This window comes from Procambarus clarkii, chromosome 7 (assembly GCF_040958095.1).
Source record: "Procambarus clarkii isolate CNS0578487 chromosome 7, FALCON_Pclarkii_2.0, whole genome shotgun sequence".
Lineage (NCBI taxonomy): Eukaryota > Metazoa > Arthropoda > Malacostraca > Decapoda > Cambaridae > Procambarus > Procambarus clarkii.
In genome coordinates this window covers 3,351,878-3,367,155 of record NC_091156.1, presented here as the reverse complement: position 1 = coordinate 3,367,155, position 15,278 = coordinate 3,351,878, and the positions used below count along the sequence as shown (strand labels likewise).

Here is a 15,278-nt window from a genome sequence, read left to right as displayed (position 1 = left end):
GAGAGAGAGAGAGAGAGAGAGAGAGAAAGCAGGAGAAACATAAATCTTGCAACCTTTTTCTAATTTCGTTCGCGTACAGTTCTTTCTTTTTTTTCACTTCCTCATCCTTTAAAATGCATGAGTTTGTGGGGGCTGGTCTGAATAGGGAATAACTAAAAATTCGCATGCCGAGATGAAATGGAAAAAATCTAATATTGTGATCTGCATAAAATCTGTTCACCCGACCATATATACGATTTATTCAGAAGGATTTTCGATGTGTTTCATAACTCATGGTATGTAAGATTTGTGTTTTGTGTTTTGTATTGAAGTGCTCAGCTTTTGCCTTCCTGTTGTGGATTTCAGTTGTTAATGTGTACCATTACTTATTGAGAAGAAGGTAAGAACAGAGGGGAGTTGGGCTTGGATGGAGAGGAGGAAAAGAAGGGTGGCAGAAGGTATACACCAAAACAGAAATGTAAATGTTCCCGAGGCTGAAGCCAGGCGAAAGTTTGTGGAAAGCTTCGAAGCAAGGTGGGTCTTCCAACCCCCCCCCTCCCCCCCCCCGGGCCTTTCTCTCTCCACTCCTCTGGACTTCTGTCATCCTCTTTCATCCTTTCCCCCCCCCCCACACTCTCTCTCTCTCTCTCTCTCTCACACACACACACACACACACACACACACACACACACACACACACACACACACACACACACACACACACACACACACACACACACTCATTCCTGTGTGAACTGCACCTCATGTCCCTGGAAGACAGAAGAGTTTTGGGAGACATGATCGCTACATACAAAAGTTCCATGGGAATTGACAGGATAAGGACGTATTATTTATCACAAGTGATACTCGTATAAGGGGTCGCAAGTAGAAGCCGAGAACCCAAATGAGCCACAGAGACATTGGAAATAATTTTTCCAGTGTCAGGGGGGTGAACAAATGGAGTGCATTGGAAGTGATGTGGTGAAGGCAGAAACTCCACAGTTTCATATATAGATATGATAGAGCTCAATAAGCTCAGGAACCTGTACACATGTAGATTGACAGTTGAGAGGCGGAACCAAAGAGCTGAAGCTCAACCCCCGCAAGCACACCTTTCTTCACTGTCTCACAGCCACCTTCAATGTTCTGAATGTCCCTCCGTTCCCTAGCATGCTCTCTTCCTCATCTCGCTAACTCCTTCTTTATCACTTTTCCCTCTCCATCTTTCCTCAGCACCATCTCAGCCTCTCACCCAGTAGACTCCTTTATTCCTACCTCTCAGTCTCGAATCTCTCTCTGTACCTATGCACATCTTTAACTCCAGCATCCCTCAGCTTCCATCTTCAGGGGCCCCTCATCTCCGCCACTAGCCCATCCAAACCGGCTCCCACTACTCCTCTACTTCTCCCCTCCCCTCCCGCGGGGGCCTACCCATCCCATGCTCTCCTCCCCAACCCTCAACGTTCTCCCATCTCAGCCCTACCTCCGTCCGCGGATTCCCATTTTCAGTGGTGAAACTGCCTTGGGCTCTCCGCGGCCGACCCATTAAACTTGTTTGTATCTTGGGACTAATACTGTTTACATTTACATGGCGAACTTAGAAGCCCTTGGTTGTTCTTCTCGCAGGATGCTGGAGATAGCAGAGTCTACAATTTTCGTCCGTGGGAACGAGGGACTCTTAAAAGCACTGTACGCACCAGGCTTGAGTTTTTTTTTCCAAAACAAAGTGTGTAACGTAAACACAGACGTTTCCTTGAAGGAGAGAGGAAAGAGAATGTCTTTGACTACTGGAGGGATAAAAAAAAAATGTTAAGATGGAGTAAGAAATGAATCCTAACAAACGAGAGATGATAAACAGAAAATATAAATAATACGTCTTATCTACAACACATATCCACTACAAAAGTGCCTTCCCCTTCCCTCTGGTTCCGTTAAAATAAAACCTTAAATCCTAAAATTCTATGACATAAACACCTTCAAAACTGGAAGAGCAACAAGAAAATACATCCCCTATCTAACCTGTTCTCACGCCCAATATTCATTACATCACTTAAGAGTGGAAATCCCAAGGCAGGTAGCTACCTAAAACGCTCATATTGTTGGGGACATTGGCCTGTCCCTCTACAGAATGAAGAGCCTGCCAATTCCTGCCAAAGTGCCTCGGGACAATAAAACGGTAAGCAGATTACTTCCCTGGGAGACTCACGCCCCCAAGTGAGGCGTGTCTTCGGGAGAGGGGAAGGGGGGGTATAAAAGAGGGGAGGAGGGGTATTGGTGGATATAGTAGTGGTAGTGATGTCGTTATGGTGGGCAAAAGTAAATGTGGTGGCGACGATGGTTGTGAAAAATGGTTAGTCAGTATTGTTGTGGAGAGTAATGATTGTGGGTGTGATGATTTTGGAGGAAATGGTGGCAATGGAAATTGGTTAGTGTTGTGGTCATGTAGTAAGATAGTGGTTGAGGATGCTAAAGAGAGGCCAGGGTGGTAGGGGTTGTGGGGATAGTGGTAGCACAGTATTCTGGGGGGAACAGTACCTTGGCGAAGCCTTCCAAATTTTATTTTGTTGACTATCGAAAAATGCAGAGATTCGAACTCTCGACCTTGGTACTCTGAAGCCGCGCTCCTTACCTCTATTACTCCAAACGATGTTCTCATTGATATCACATTAGTGTGATTTCCTTCTGTATTATTATTATTAATAATATTATATTGACAGTTGTAGTGGTATTTGTAACATTAACAGTATTACAAATACCATCAGTATATATAGTAGTAGAATAATATAGCTCCTTTTATGCCGCTTCATATATCTTCATTGTATTATATATGCAAAAAGAAGAGGGCAAAAACAGTAGAATCTTTACGGAGAAGGGAAGCAAGGTGGAATTTGCTTATAAATAACCCTGCAAATGAGCTCTCCTGGCTCGAGTAGGCGCAGTTTGTCTTCAGAAGTAGACAATAATCCTTAGAATCACGGGCAAGGAGAGGGAGGGCTGTCATTTATGTGTGAGAGAGAGAGAGAGAGAGAGAGAGAGAGAGAGAGAGAGAGAGAGAGAGAGAGAGAGAGAGAGAGAGAGAGAGAGAGAGAGAGAGAGAGAGAGAGAAAGAGAGAGAGAGGGGGAGAGGAGACCATCCGTGGAAGGAGCATGATTATGATGCAGAATTCTTCATAGAATCCAGCACGATAAGGAATCCAGCACGATAAGGAATCCAGCACGATAAAGAATCCAGCACGATAAGTACTCCCGTTATACCATTCTCATCAATACTTCCGGTTCTCCCACTGCTGGAACCTGTCCCACGGCCCGCGCCGTTATTTTTTCTCAAGTAAACTAGTGGGGTTAAACAAGGTCCCTTACTATAGTCTCCCCTCTCTACCTCCCTCCCTCCCGCACCATTTCTTTCTCTCTCCCTTTCTTACCCCTTCCAGTCATTTACTCTTTTCATGTATTTTTTTTTTATTCTCAGATGATGTTTCAGTCTTATTCCTCCTGACTAGTAACACTGGTGTGTCCTCTACTTGCGTGTCCTTTACTGGTGTGTCCTCTACTGGTGTGTACTCTACTGGTGTGTCCTCTACTGGTGTGTCCTCTACTGGTGTGTCCTCTACTGGTGTGTCCTCTACTGGTGTGTCCTCTGCTGGTGTGTCCTCTACTGGTGTGTCCTCTATTGGTGTGTCCTCTACTGGTGTGTCCCCTACTGGTGTGTCCCCTACTGGTGTGTCCTCTACTGGTGTGTCCCCTACTGGTGTGTACTCTACCAGTGTGTCCTCTACTGGTGTGTCCTCTACTGGTGTGTACTCTACTGGTGTGTCCCCTACTGGTGTGTCCTCTACTGGGACTACACTGATGGGCCCTTCCATAATGCTGTTCAGTTCTACAATACGTGTCTGTGTTGCTTACATTATTCTACAATCTTTGGATTATTCTACAAATTCTTCATTATACATATCCATTATACAATTTGTATGTATATTGCATGATCTGGATCACCTTGAACACACATACTACTTCTGTCTGTGACGAGTGTTAATTGGATATAATGTTCTTTTTTATTTCTTTAAGTGTCTGCTTTGTTATGCAAATTTTGTTTTCCCTTGCAAGCAAATAATGTCTATCTTGTGTCTGTCTTTAATGGTTCTATTTCTTTGTTTATTGCTACTGTCTTTTATTGTTCTGTTATGTTTGTTTCTTTGTCATGACATGTATGTTTCTTTGTTTGCCCTATCATGTATTTCGGTTTCGTAAATATATATATATATATATATATATATATATATATATATATATATATATATATATATATATATATATATATATATATATATATATATATATATGTTTGTGTGTGTGTGTGTGTGTGTGTGTGTGTAATTCCATACACTTTTCAGGGCTGTATGAAGCTTCCATCTCCAAGGTGGAACTAATGATCTTTCCCAGAATGCAACGCACAATAGTTGCCTAACACCCAGTACCTATGTGCTGCTAGTTGAACAGATGCATTAGGTGAAAGGAAACATGCACCATTATTTATGTCCTGGCCAGGATTCTAGTTTCTGAGTCGAAAACAAACCCACTTGGAACCACTGATAAAAAAGTAAGATTTGCCAGCTCCGTGAATGAAGCTATTCTTCAAACAAAAGCAGAAAAGTGCTATTGAGTCTGAATATTGTTTTCAAAACGGGTTACAATAGTGGTTTGAAGATATGTTAATACATTTTCCCATTTTTCGTGTTTAAACGCGATAAATTGTACCAATGATTGGGTGAGAGTGCGTGGTCCCACCTTACGTGCACTGGCTATACGCATCAAGAAATTTGTAAACTGTTAAGCATTACGCCGTACTTGTCCTGGGGAGAATTATAAGACATTAATCAAGCGCGCGCATGCGTTTTCACGACAGTCATTGTTTATCAGTATAGAAATGGATCCATATAGAATTTAAAACAAAGTTCAGAGTAATTTATTTGGTTTGCATAATTTTTTGTACCTATGTACAACACTGTTAAGTTTAGGTTTAATTTTGTTTGGGAATATAGTCATTTATACCAGTGAGCAGTTGAAGCAGAGTTTCCAGAGCTTACCTGCAGCTGAGATGTTCTGGACTCACGGGGAGGCGGCTGTTCACGCGCTACATCGAGAAAATCTAGGTTCAATTTCCAGTGAACACGTCCACATTCGGCAGAGTTCGACTGAGCACAACCGCGTGAATACAAATAAGCCTTAATTTTTGCACTTTGGGAGTTTATACCCCGTAAGCCTCAAAGACCGTAAAATAAACTTTGGGTAAGTTTTATCATGTAAGCTAAGGACGCAGGACCACCTAATGCGGTCATTTACAGTCGAGGGCGCAAGGCTTGCTAGGGTGGAGATCCGCATGTGGACTTCCCCCCCCCTTCCCCCTCTCCAACACACAACCTAGCCGGTAGCCTCTTACTACATGCCTGCCTGCCCCCCTTCTCTCCAGATTTCCCCCACTCTCTTCCTTTTCTCCTCCCTCACTCCACTCGCCCCCACCACCATCATTTCCTGCTGCTGTTGCTGTAACTGCTACTCCAAGTGCAAGCACCACCCCCAATACAGCTGGTGGAGGCCCATATATTATGCCTGACTCCCCACCTTCCAGGCAGCCAGCTAGCCTAGCCAACGCTCCCACAGCAACCACTGCTTGCTTGATTCTCCTGCTTCCCTTCTTCAGAAATTTCCGATTTTCTTCATGGCTACGCCTGCTTTTATTGGATTTTTCCGTGAACTTTTTCTACATTTGAAAGCCTGACTATATTCTCTTTCATTGTCACCATTACTGAGAGACTACTATTCTAACTACCAAAAATCGGAACCCAGCTGCCAGAACAACAGTCAGACCTTCCGCGATGCTGCTAATCTTGCTTCAACAACCTCCATCACAGCTTGCGTATTGCTGCTGTTCCTGCAGGTGTTCCAATTTCCCAGCTTTTACTATTCTCATCCAGTTGCGGCCACTGTTCTTGATGGTGGCCGGAGAGACGATGACTCTGGAGGGGTCTAATCAGAGCTGCAGATGCTTCAGGAAGATCCAACCGCGCTAACAATCCTTACACTAATTTCTTGCAGATATACGTGCAACATGGCCAGTGATGAAAGCCGAAGCGAGAGAGTATTAGCTGTGCGACTAGTAATTAGAAAGTTTGAGCAAATGCCAACCAACATGAGGAGTAACAGTACTGCTAACTTTCTCATACTTTGAAAATCCTTACTAGTGGTGCTGCAGATTTTAGAACAAATATGTTGGCAGTAACTTGAAAATATTCATCCTAACTCCAACAACTAGATCACTACAAGCTGTCACTAGCACCAACTACCACCAGCTTCGAGGTCCACCATGAACCACCACCACCTGCAGTTATGACCTCAGAAAAAACTCTGCAAGATACTGCAATCATCAGCCACGACCACCATCATCAACGTAATCATTTATCACCATTTTTTCAATAATCAACCATCAAGCTACACTTGCAATACCTATATTAACTACCAGACCCTTCATCACCTACCACCATCAACCAAGTCAAATGTCAACCAATACACTCATCAACCACGATCACTGTCAGCCATGGGTGGCCTGATAGCTGAGTGAACAGCGCTTCGGATTCGTAGTCTTGAGGTTCCGGGTTCGATCCCCGGTGGAGGCGGAAACAAATGGGCCAAGTTTCTTTCACCCTGATGCTCCAGTTACCTAGCAGTAAAAAGGTACCTGGGAGTTAGACAACTGCTACGGGCTGCTTCCTGGGGGTGTGTAACAAAAAGGAGGCCTGGTCGAGGACCGGGCCGCGGGGACACTAAGCCCGAAATTTTCTCAACATAACCTCAAGATCTCAAGATAGCCAGCACTTTCAACTATCATCGCTACCACCTATATCAGTCATCAGATGATAGCGATGGTGGTTGATTAATTACCATCTTATTTACATTTATCAATGACTACGACGATCATAAACCAGTACCACCATTAACAAGCACACGCACCGAACCGACCAATTACCATCAACAACCACTACAAACAACATTACCATCACCATCAATACAAAATCCTATAACCTTAATGTTTGCAGCCTCTCCTTCAGTCACTCTTCGTCTTCCAATGGCTGTGTACTGTGTCATTAGCAGGGGGATGTAAGGGGAAAACGAGGATGGATATTGGCGGGGATTTTGATGATTGATGGTGATGTGGAGGGTGGTGAGGGTGAAACAAGGGAAGTTGGTGGTGGAGAGGGGACACAGAGCGTTGTGGATGGAGGCGGGACTTAGATGTTGTTATGGTGATGGAGGTTTCTAAGACGGGGTGGTGGGAGAGGTAGTAGAGGGGAGTATAACATTGTCTAAAAGAATGTGAGCTTAAGCTTTTCATTCCCTTCCTACTGGCCTCAATTAATCTGTTACATCATAATTTAAGAGTCGTAATTGTGCTTGTCGTGGTTGTGTAACTCAGAATTCTGTGGATGGCAATGAAAGATGCTGAATCTGGCCACGATTTGGTGCTTTCTTCGTTAACACAGGAGACAGGACCTGAAAACTATTGGTATTGTACCAATAATGATGTCAAAGCACTAAATTATATAATTCAACATATGATGTGTACAATAAGTAGACACGAGCCTGGACGCCAATACACACACACACACACGTTCCTGAGCTATAAAGACTGAGTTATGAAGAAAACTGAGAACTGAGTGGAACATAAAAACGAGGGAGCCTAATTAGAAACCCTAAACACAGATTAGTCAAAGAGATGTCAGAAAAAACTTTTTCAGTCTAAGAGTCGAAAATGTGTAGAACGAACCAGATGAAGTATTCGATACCTTTGTATACACGGTTTTAAATGTAAATATAAGAAAAACGAGTGAAAAAAGTGACTCCATTAAACTGCTGATTGTCGCAAAGGGGGGCTAAAGAGTAGATGCTCGACCATATAAGCACAACTCGGTAAGCACACATTCACACACGCACAGACTTCATTGTGTCCGGCGTTATTCCAGCTAGAATCACCTTTGACCCGGAGGACCCATACCCTAAATATTTTCCACCCTTTAAATCCAGTGTCTCTGTCACAAATAACCACACTTCACTGTCCTGCAACCTCCCTGGTTTAAAAATCTCTCTCTCTCTCTCTCTCTCTCTCTCTCTCTTACCTGGAAACTATCAAAGGTTCATCAACTGGAGGTTTGGAGAGTGAGTGAAAGGGATACGTTATGAATGTGAGGTTGCTTAAAAATTTTATTATTACAAAGTACAAGCACAAGCATTAAATGCAAGCGCATTCGTTATATGCAAGCGCAAAATTTGAATGCAAGTACAAGAATTGAATGCAAACATAAGTGTTGTGTGCAAGCACAAAGCGTTGAATGCAACTACAAGCGTTCAATTAAAACTCAAACATTAAATGCAAGCACAAGCGCTGACTGCAACTACAAACTTTGAATGCAAGCACAGGCATTATATGGAAGCGCAAGCATGGCTGCAAGCACAAGCGTTGAGTGAAAGCACGAACGTTGACAGCAAAGCCAAACGTTGAATGCAAGCACAAGCGTTGAATGCAAGTACAAGCATTGCATGCAAGCATAAACGTTGAATGCAATCACAAGCGTTGAGTGCAGACTAAAGCATTCTATGTAAGCACAAGCGTACAATGCAAGCAAACACATAGGATGCTAGCAAAAGCGTTATATGCAAGAACAACCGATGACTGCAAACTCAAGCGTTGAATGGAAGCAGATGCATGGAAAGCAAGCACATGTGCTGAGAACAAGCAGACACGTTTAAAACAAGCACACGCACTTAATACAGACGCGTTGAAAACAAGCACACTCGCTGAATGCAAACTCGCGCATTATTGCAAAAACGCGTTAATGATGAAATATTCGTTGGTGCTGGTTGAGAGATAGGAATATGCTCACACAAAGAATGACAGCTTTAGCAGCCAAGCGGCTGTGTGGCCCGTTCCAAACGGTGCCGATAAGGAAAATATCTCCATCACTATAACTTAATTTCGCATATGCAATCTGTGGGAATGGTGACAATTGTCTCATTTACAGCAGTAATACAGTATATGTATTCTTGATGTGACTGAGGGGGAGGGAAACGAGGGGAAGAAGGAGAAGAACTCCATAAGGCTTCGAAATTCTTTTGAGATATAAGACGATGATAGTTGCTACATGTATTGTATGTATAGTGATAATATTTAACAAGTTATCAATTGTTCTTCATTACATGACATTTATATATATATATATATAGAGAGAGAGAGCACGAAAGAGAGATCCAGAATAGAAAACGAGGAGAGAGAGAGAGAGAGAGAGAGAGAGAGAGAGAGAGAGAGAGAGAGAGAGAGAGAGAGAGAGAGAGAGAGAGAGTGGCTCAAAAGCAGAAACAAAGGAAAGATTGGTTGAAAATTATTCAGAAATGCCAATTCTCTCTGTTGCTCTCTTCTTATCCTCTTCCTCCTCGCCAACCCTGCTTCCTGAGAGGCAGCCTCAAACACTGGACAACCAAACAAAGCTAAATACATGTAAAATTTGAATTACCTTCGCGTATTTTTGTTTTTTGTTTTACTTTCTAACAATTTAGTGATGAGCCAAAAAAACGATATCGAACTCAATTAGCTCTACCCAACCCTCTCTCTACTCAATCTCTTCTCACTCTACTCTCAGCTCTTTTTCACGAAAGTGTTGCCTAACCACTTTCTAACTAAGAAAGTGTTGTTTCTTAAGTAACAGAAACACAATGCTCGGTTTCAAGTATAGAAATTTGATGTATAACACTCCAGAAACATAACTAACTAAAAGGAACTCAGACAAACTTGAAAAAGCGTAGTGATGAGATACTAAACAAATACCTATTTTGAAAATATACACATCGAAGAGACTTCTTTTATAAAACATACAAAGTCTTCTGCAAAGAAGCGTGCATTACACGTAAAACTAATTCAGCATTTCAAATATTGAAGAGATTCGCACAAACAATTGAGTCTATATACAACAAACAACGTAAGCAAGTTAAAGCTCAGTTCCAACAACTATATCAATTTCATTCGAACTTTGTTTGTCTTCACAGCAGTCCCAAGTAGAAAATATCACAGTGAATAAATAAAAAATATGTAATATATAAACCAAAAAAGAGGGTACATACCGTGGGTCCTCTGAAGAGATGCTGGATGTAATCGATGAGTTAGAAGGTATATCCATAATCCACGTAAGTAAATCCTGTAAGAGAGAAGAGATTTTATGATAACAAAAAACGAATCAAACTACTACAATACCTCCAAAGTTAAAACCCAACACCTATGTCCATGGAGGCCGTCTTCTGAAGTATTATTGAATACGAAAGTACTTAAGGAATTTTCTGTCCTAATCCTTTTTTCTTGGTATGACACTGTCACATTGTTTCTCACGTGTTAATAACTTCGTGATTTTCACACGCTTTATAAAACGAACTTTACAATTGATATGATTAGAAAAGGAGAATTATGCGAATCTCTTTGTTTATGATTTGACAATCTAGCAAGGGATATCTATCTATGTCTATCTAAACAGAGAGAGGTATGTTATGTGGCAATATACACAGAGAGTCTTATTTAGTCTTGATTTATATTTAGTGCTAAAGTAAGCTAGTTAATAATGAAGATAAAGTGCTCAGTATGACTATTGTGCACTTGGAAGAGATATCAGTACTTGGAGCTGGGACGGAGATTAGGAGCCATCTCCAACCACTGGGACCATCCGGGATATATATATATACAATGGCTGATTAGTGAGCTTAAGGAATTTTTAACTTATTTTAATATTTTACGTGCTCACTATAGCCCGTGCTACATGGACATTTCGTTCTGAGTTGCTGAATCTAAAACAACAACAAAAACAGTAAGTTTGTGTCACGGCCTTAGTGACCTTGTGGAGACTAACCGACCATAAGTCTAACACTAAATAGAAGAGCACCTCACAAGACCTCGATTGATGGAAAATAAAAGTAGTGTTTCAGCTTAAATAAGGTTAATTATTAAGATAAAACTTTAAGCCAGCATAATTATAAGGTACTTGCCTGGGATATGAAAACGAAGTAAGGAAACAGTGGCCATACAGAAAATCACTGAAGCCGGACGAAGATCGAACCAGCATCGTGAGTAACCTCAGATACGTTCAGTCATCCATGAACCACGATGGTCCAAGTGTCTGGGCACTTGGACCATCTTGGATTAAACGACGACCTCCGCAAAAAAGAAATTTACACCGACCGCTCCAAGAGGATAAAGAGCAACTTTGATGCTAGAATTCATTCATCATTATATGTTTCACTAATGTTGACTCGAGAGGAAATGGAGAGAGATGGTGTTGGTGGTGGTGGTTGTGGTGGGGCAAAACACGATATGTTAATGAAATGCCTCAAGGTGTATGCCAAACACGTCGATATGCTAATGTCTTTATTCTTTTATTCCCCCTGTGGGGGTTTGGAAGCATTTAATTAAAGGTTAAGGGTGGCGGGACTGCATCGTATCTTGCATTCTCTGTTTAATATCCTTTTCATGAGGCGGGTTAGCGATGTTCTCTCTCTAAAGGTTTGCAAAACGCTAATATAATCTGCTTCTAGTTTACAAACTAAACATTATTATAAAGTTAAAGTATTATTATAAATAGCTACACTTTATTGTTAGTTTTTATTAACATGTTTATTGGAAGATAAACTATTTTTCCTGAAGCTAATAGCTTTATATCACATCATTGTGATAACTATTTACACTAGCTTTAGAAGCCATGGAAGCATAAATTGTAATTAACTCGTTCAATCCACGAGTTCCATCACTCACCTTGAACTTGAAACCTTTTCCGTGGCCACTCAACTTTTTTATATCAGTCCATCCATAAGAATCGATGAGAGTCCATCATATGACACAAGTGATGAACACAAGCAGGCACACTCGACCAGTGTCTCTCCCTAAAAATGAAAACTCTACCAGGGGCTGAAAAACTTATACAGACATTACAAAATGCACTCAAAGGTAAGGCAGCCTCATACGAGGCCTCATCAAAGACAACGAGGCCTCATCAAAGACAACGAGGTCTCATCAAAGACAACGAGGCCTTATCAAAGACAACGAGGCCTCATCAGAGACAACTAGGCCTAATCAGAGAAAACGAGGCCTCATCAAAGACAACGAGGCCTCATCAGAGACAACGAGGTCTCATCAAAGACAACGAGGCCTCATCAGAGACAACAAGGTCTCATCAAAGACAACGAAGTCTCATCAGAGACAACGAGGTCTCATCAGAGACAACGAGGTCTCATCAGAGACAACGAGGCCTCATCAAAGACAACGAGGCCTCATCAAAGATAACGAGGCCTCATCAGAGACAACGAGGCCTCATCAGAGACAACGAGGTCTCATCACAGACGACGAGGCCTCATCAGAGGCTTCAAGACCTCACCAGAAGTAACGAGACTTGTCCGAAACACTGTGCGTATTAGTGGCTTTAGGTATTGTATGTAATAGCTCTATCTATAAATCCAACATTATGTTTGTAACTAATCTTCTATGTATGTACTTTTACCTGAATAAACATTTTTATTTTTTTATTTTATTTTTTGATACCTCTCCAGAGGTAACGAGACCTCACCATATATAACGAGATCTCACTAGAGGCCACGAGGCCTCACCAGAGAACACGAGGCCTCATCAGAGAACACCATACCCAGTCAGAGAACACAAGATCACCGTCAATAGAAATCAGACTGGAACTATTATAAGATGGTTCAATATAAGATTTTCTAAGAAGTATAAGATTCTCATTCGAGGCCAGAAGAACGTATCGCAGTCTATACGTGGTCAATCCAGTCCTAATGAGAACCCAAATAATTAACCCACTTCCATATAAGATGTCGAAAGTTATAATATGAAAACAGAAGTAAATCATTAAATACAATAACATACATCGAAGTACAATATATGCTATCAGATGCCATAGGAACATATAATGAAGACACAAGACTAAAACTATATTCCCATTTAGAGCAAGAACACATCAGCCAGAATGTCGCATCAGAAACCATAAGACAGCAACAAGCCACAACCACATGCCAAGGGAACGGACAACAACAACAGAATACATCAACAGGCTATAACAACAGATCACAACAAAAAGCCACAACCACATACCACATAATCCCCATCAGACGTCGAAGACCTGATCAGAAGATATTACACAAAGTGAGAGCCCTCAAGATCTCCCTCGGTAACCACAAGCTTTTCCTATCAGAGGCCCAAGAAGCGCCATTGGATGCCCTCAATTGGAGCTAGGACGACAGCATCACGATCCAGGGATGTTCCTCTCGTCATCTTCAAGCTCCCAGCATTTTAAAACTTCCCCCAGCAACCCCCTGAACCACGCGATCACACCACCTTCTCTTTCACAAGCCCAAGAGAAACTGAATCCTTCATTTGGCTTGTGGTCCAGGCAAACGTCTAGACGGGCGTTGCAATTAAAATGTTTATAGCAGATATGTGGCATGATATATGCAATGGGGCAGTTAAACTGTGATTAAGATGGCGTGTTTACCTAAAACATCATCTGCTGGGGGCATTCTCCAGCTCATCTTAATCCTGGATGCCGGTAGCTGCAATCTACTCTGTGAAACTCTGGCTTCTAGACTTTGATAAATAACGACCCCAGAAACACTTCAAGTGCATCAAAATTACAAATTGTGCGATAATATGGCGGTATAACAGCATCTAGGTTCTGAGGGGTCAGAACACAGTCATCCTTTTGTTAATGTTATGTACCTGATGTGGGGAGATAATTTGGTAGCATATATTTCGATATCAGCAGTGATCATCAACTCCTCGGCAGTTTATTGAGAGCTCAGTTCCTCTTAATGCTCAGATGGCCAATCATCAAGGTACGCTGAATATGTGGCTGGAATTTTGTTGACAACTGACCCGCGGAGAGAATTGTCATATCCTCTTTGGTGAAGCTGCCGAGACGGTCTGAAGCAGGGGCACAGCGGGGTCTTCGCTGATTTTAATTGTTTATGACTTGCTTGTTCAAGAGGAATGGAGGCTGACGGAGAGGATGATGGAAGTAATTAGCTCTCTGTTCCAGCTAGCGAGACAAAAAGAAACAATCTTTGAATTCTTTGTGAAGAAAAACGAAAAGGCTGGAAAAAATGGGAAGGATTGGACTTGGCCCATTTTCTCTTGGGAGTATTGTGGTGGAGGGAGAAGAGGAGGTCATGAAGGAGGCTCCACAAAGAATGGAGTCTCTCGTCGCCCTGTCGTTCCATTCCCTGCACGCACTGGGGAAACAAGCAGGCGGAAAAAAACTTACAGAAAATAGAGCCCCAACGGTAGAGCGACGGTCTCGCTTCATGTTGGTAGGCGTTCAATCCCCGACCGTGCAAGTGGTTGGGCATCATTCCTTTTCCTCGTCCCATCCCAAATCCTTGTTCTGACCTCTTCATAGTGCTATATAGTCGTAATGACGGCGCTTTTCCCTGATAATCCCCCCCCCCCATTCCCCAAACATGCAGACGCAAACTAAGACAAGCATAAGAAAATAGAGAGCGAGAGAATCAGTTTCTAGTACAAGCTTTAAAGTAAGCTGAGTAAGCTGATGCACTTTTTTTAACGTGCAATTAAAAAATAAGAACGTCAAGGCTAATCCTACGGACCTCAACTTTTAGCTTCAAACCAAAGAAAGCAAAAGAAAATTCAACAAACTGAACAATTTTTAGAGATCCGTGGAAGGTAAGTGTATGTAAACAGATGCAAATGGATCCAAGCAAGCTCAAGCAGAGGCATACATAAGCAAGAGGACGAAAGCTCGGAGGTCGATCAAACAAGTCCCTCTCGTCCTCTCGCCTTTCCCTGTAATCATGTAGCTGCACACAGGGGGGAAATGTTTACAAAATACGAGTATTATCGGTTTACAGAGACTCGGTTCTCTCGCGCCCCGACGATAGAAATACAAATGTGAAATTATCTGGGGGCAAATCTGAGATAGACCATGGGGTTCTATGCAAAGGAAAGAGAGGATGATATTAGGAGGGAGAGAGAGATAGATAGAGAGAGAGAGAGAGAGAGAGAGAGAGAGAGAGAGAGAGAGAGAGAGAGAGAGAGAGAGAGAGAGAGAGAGAGAGAGAGAGAGAGAGAGAGAGAGAATTATGAGTCTAGGTAAAAGTTTTTCGTCTATGAGGGTGTGTGGTGGACACTTGCCAAACGCGGGTCCCTCGACGCTCTGCTTATTGATCACAGCGATCCCTTGGGGAGGCCCTCC

General features: G+C 42.2%; 1 protein-coding gene across 1 annotated transcript; it reads left to right on the top strand.

Moving 5' to 3' along the window:
• The first annotated feature begins 11,949 nt into the window (after window positions 1-11,949).
• LOC138357479 (octapeptide-repeat protein T2-like) lies at window positions 11,950-13,303 on the top strand. Its single transcript, XM_069314338.1, has 2 exons — window positions 11,950-12,439; window positions 13,017-13,303. The coding sequence occupies exons 1-2, from the start codon at window positions 11,950-11,952 to the stop codon at window positions 13,301-13,303; spliced, it is 777 nt and encodes a 258-aa protein (XP_069170439.1).
• The last annotated feature ends 1,975 nt before the right edge of the window (window positions 13,304-15,278 follow it).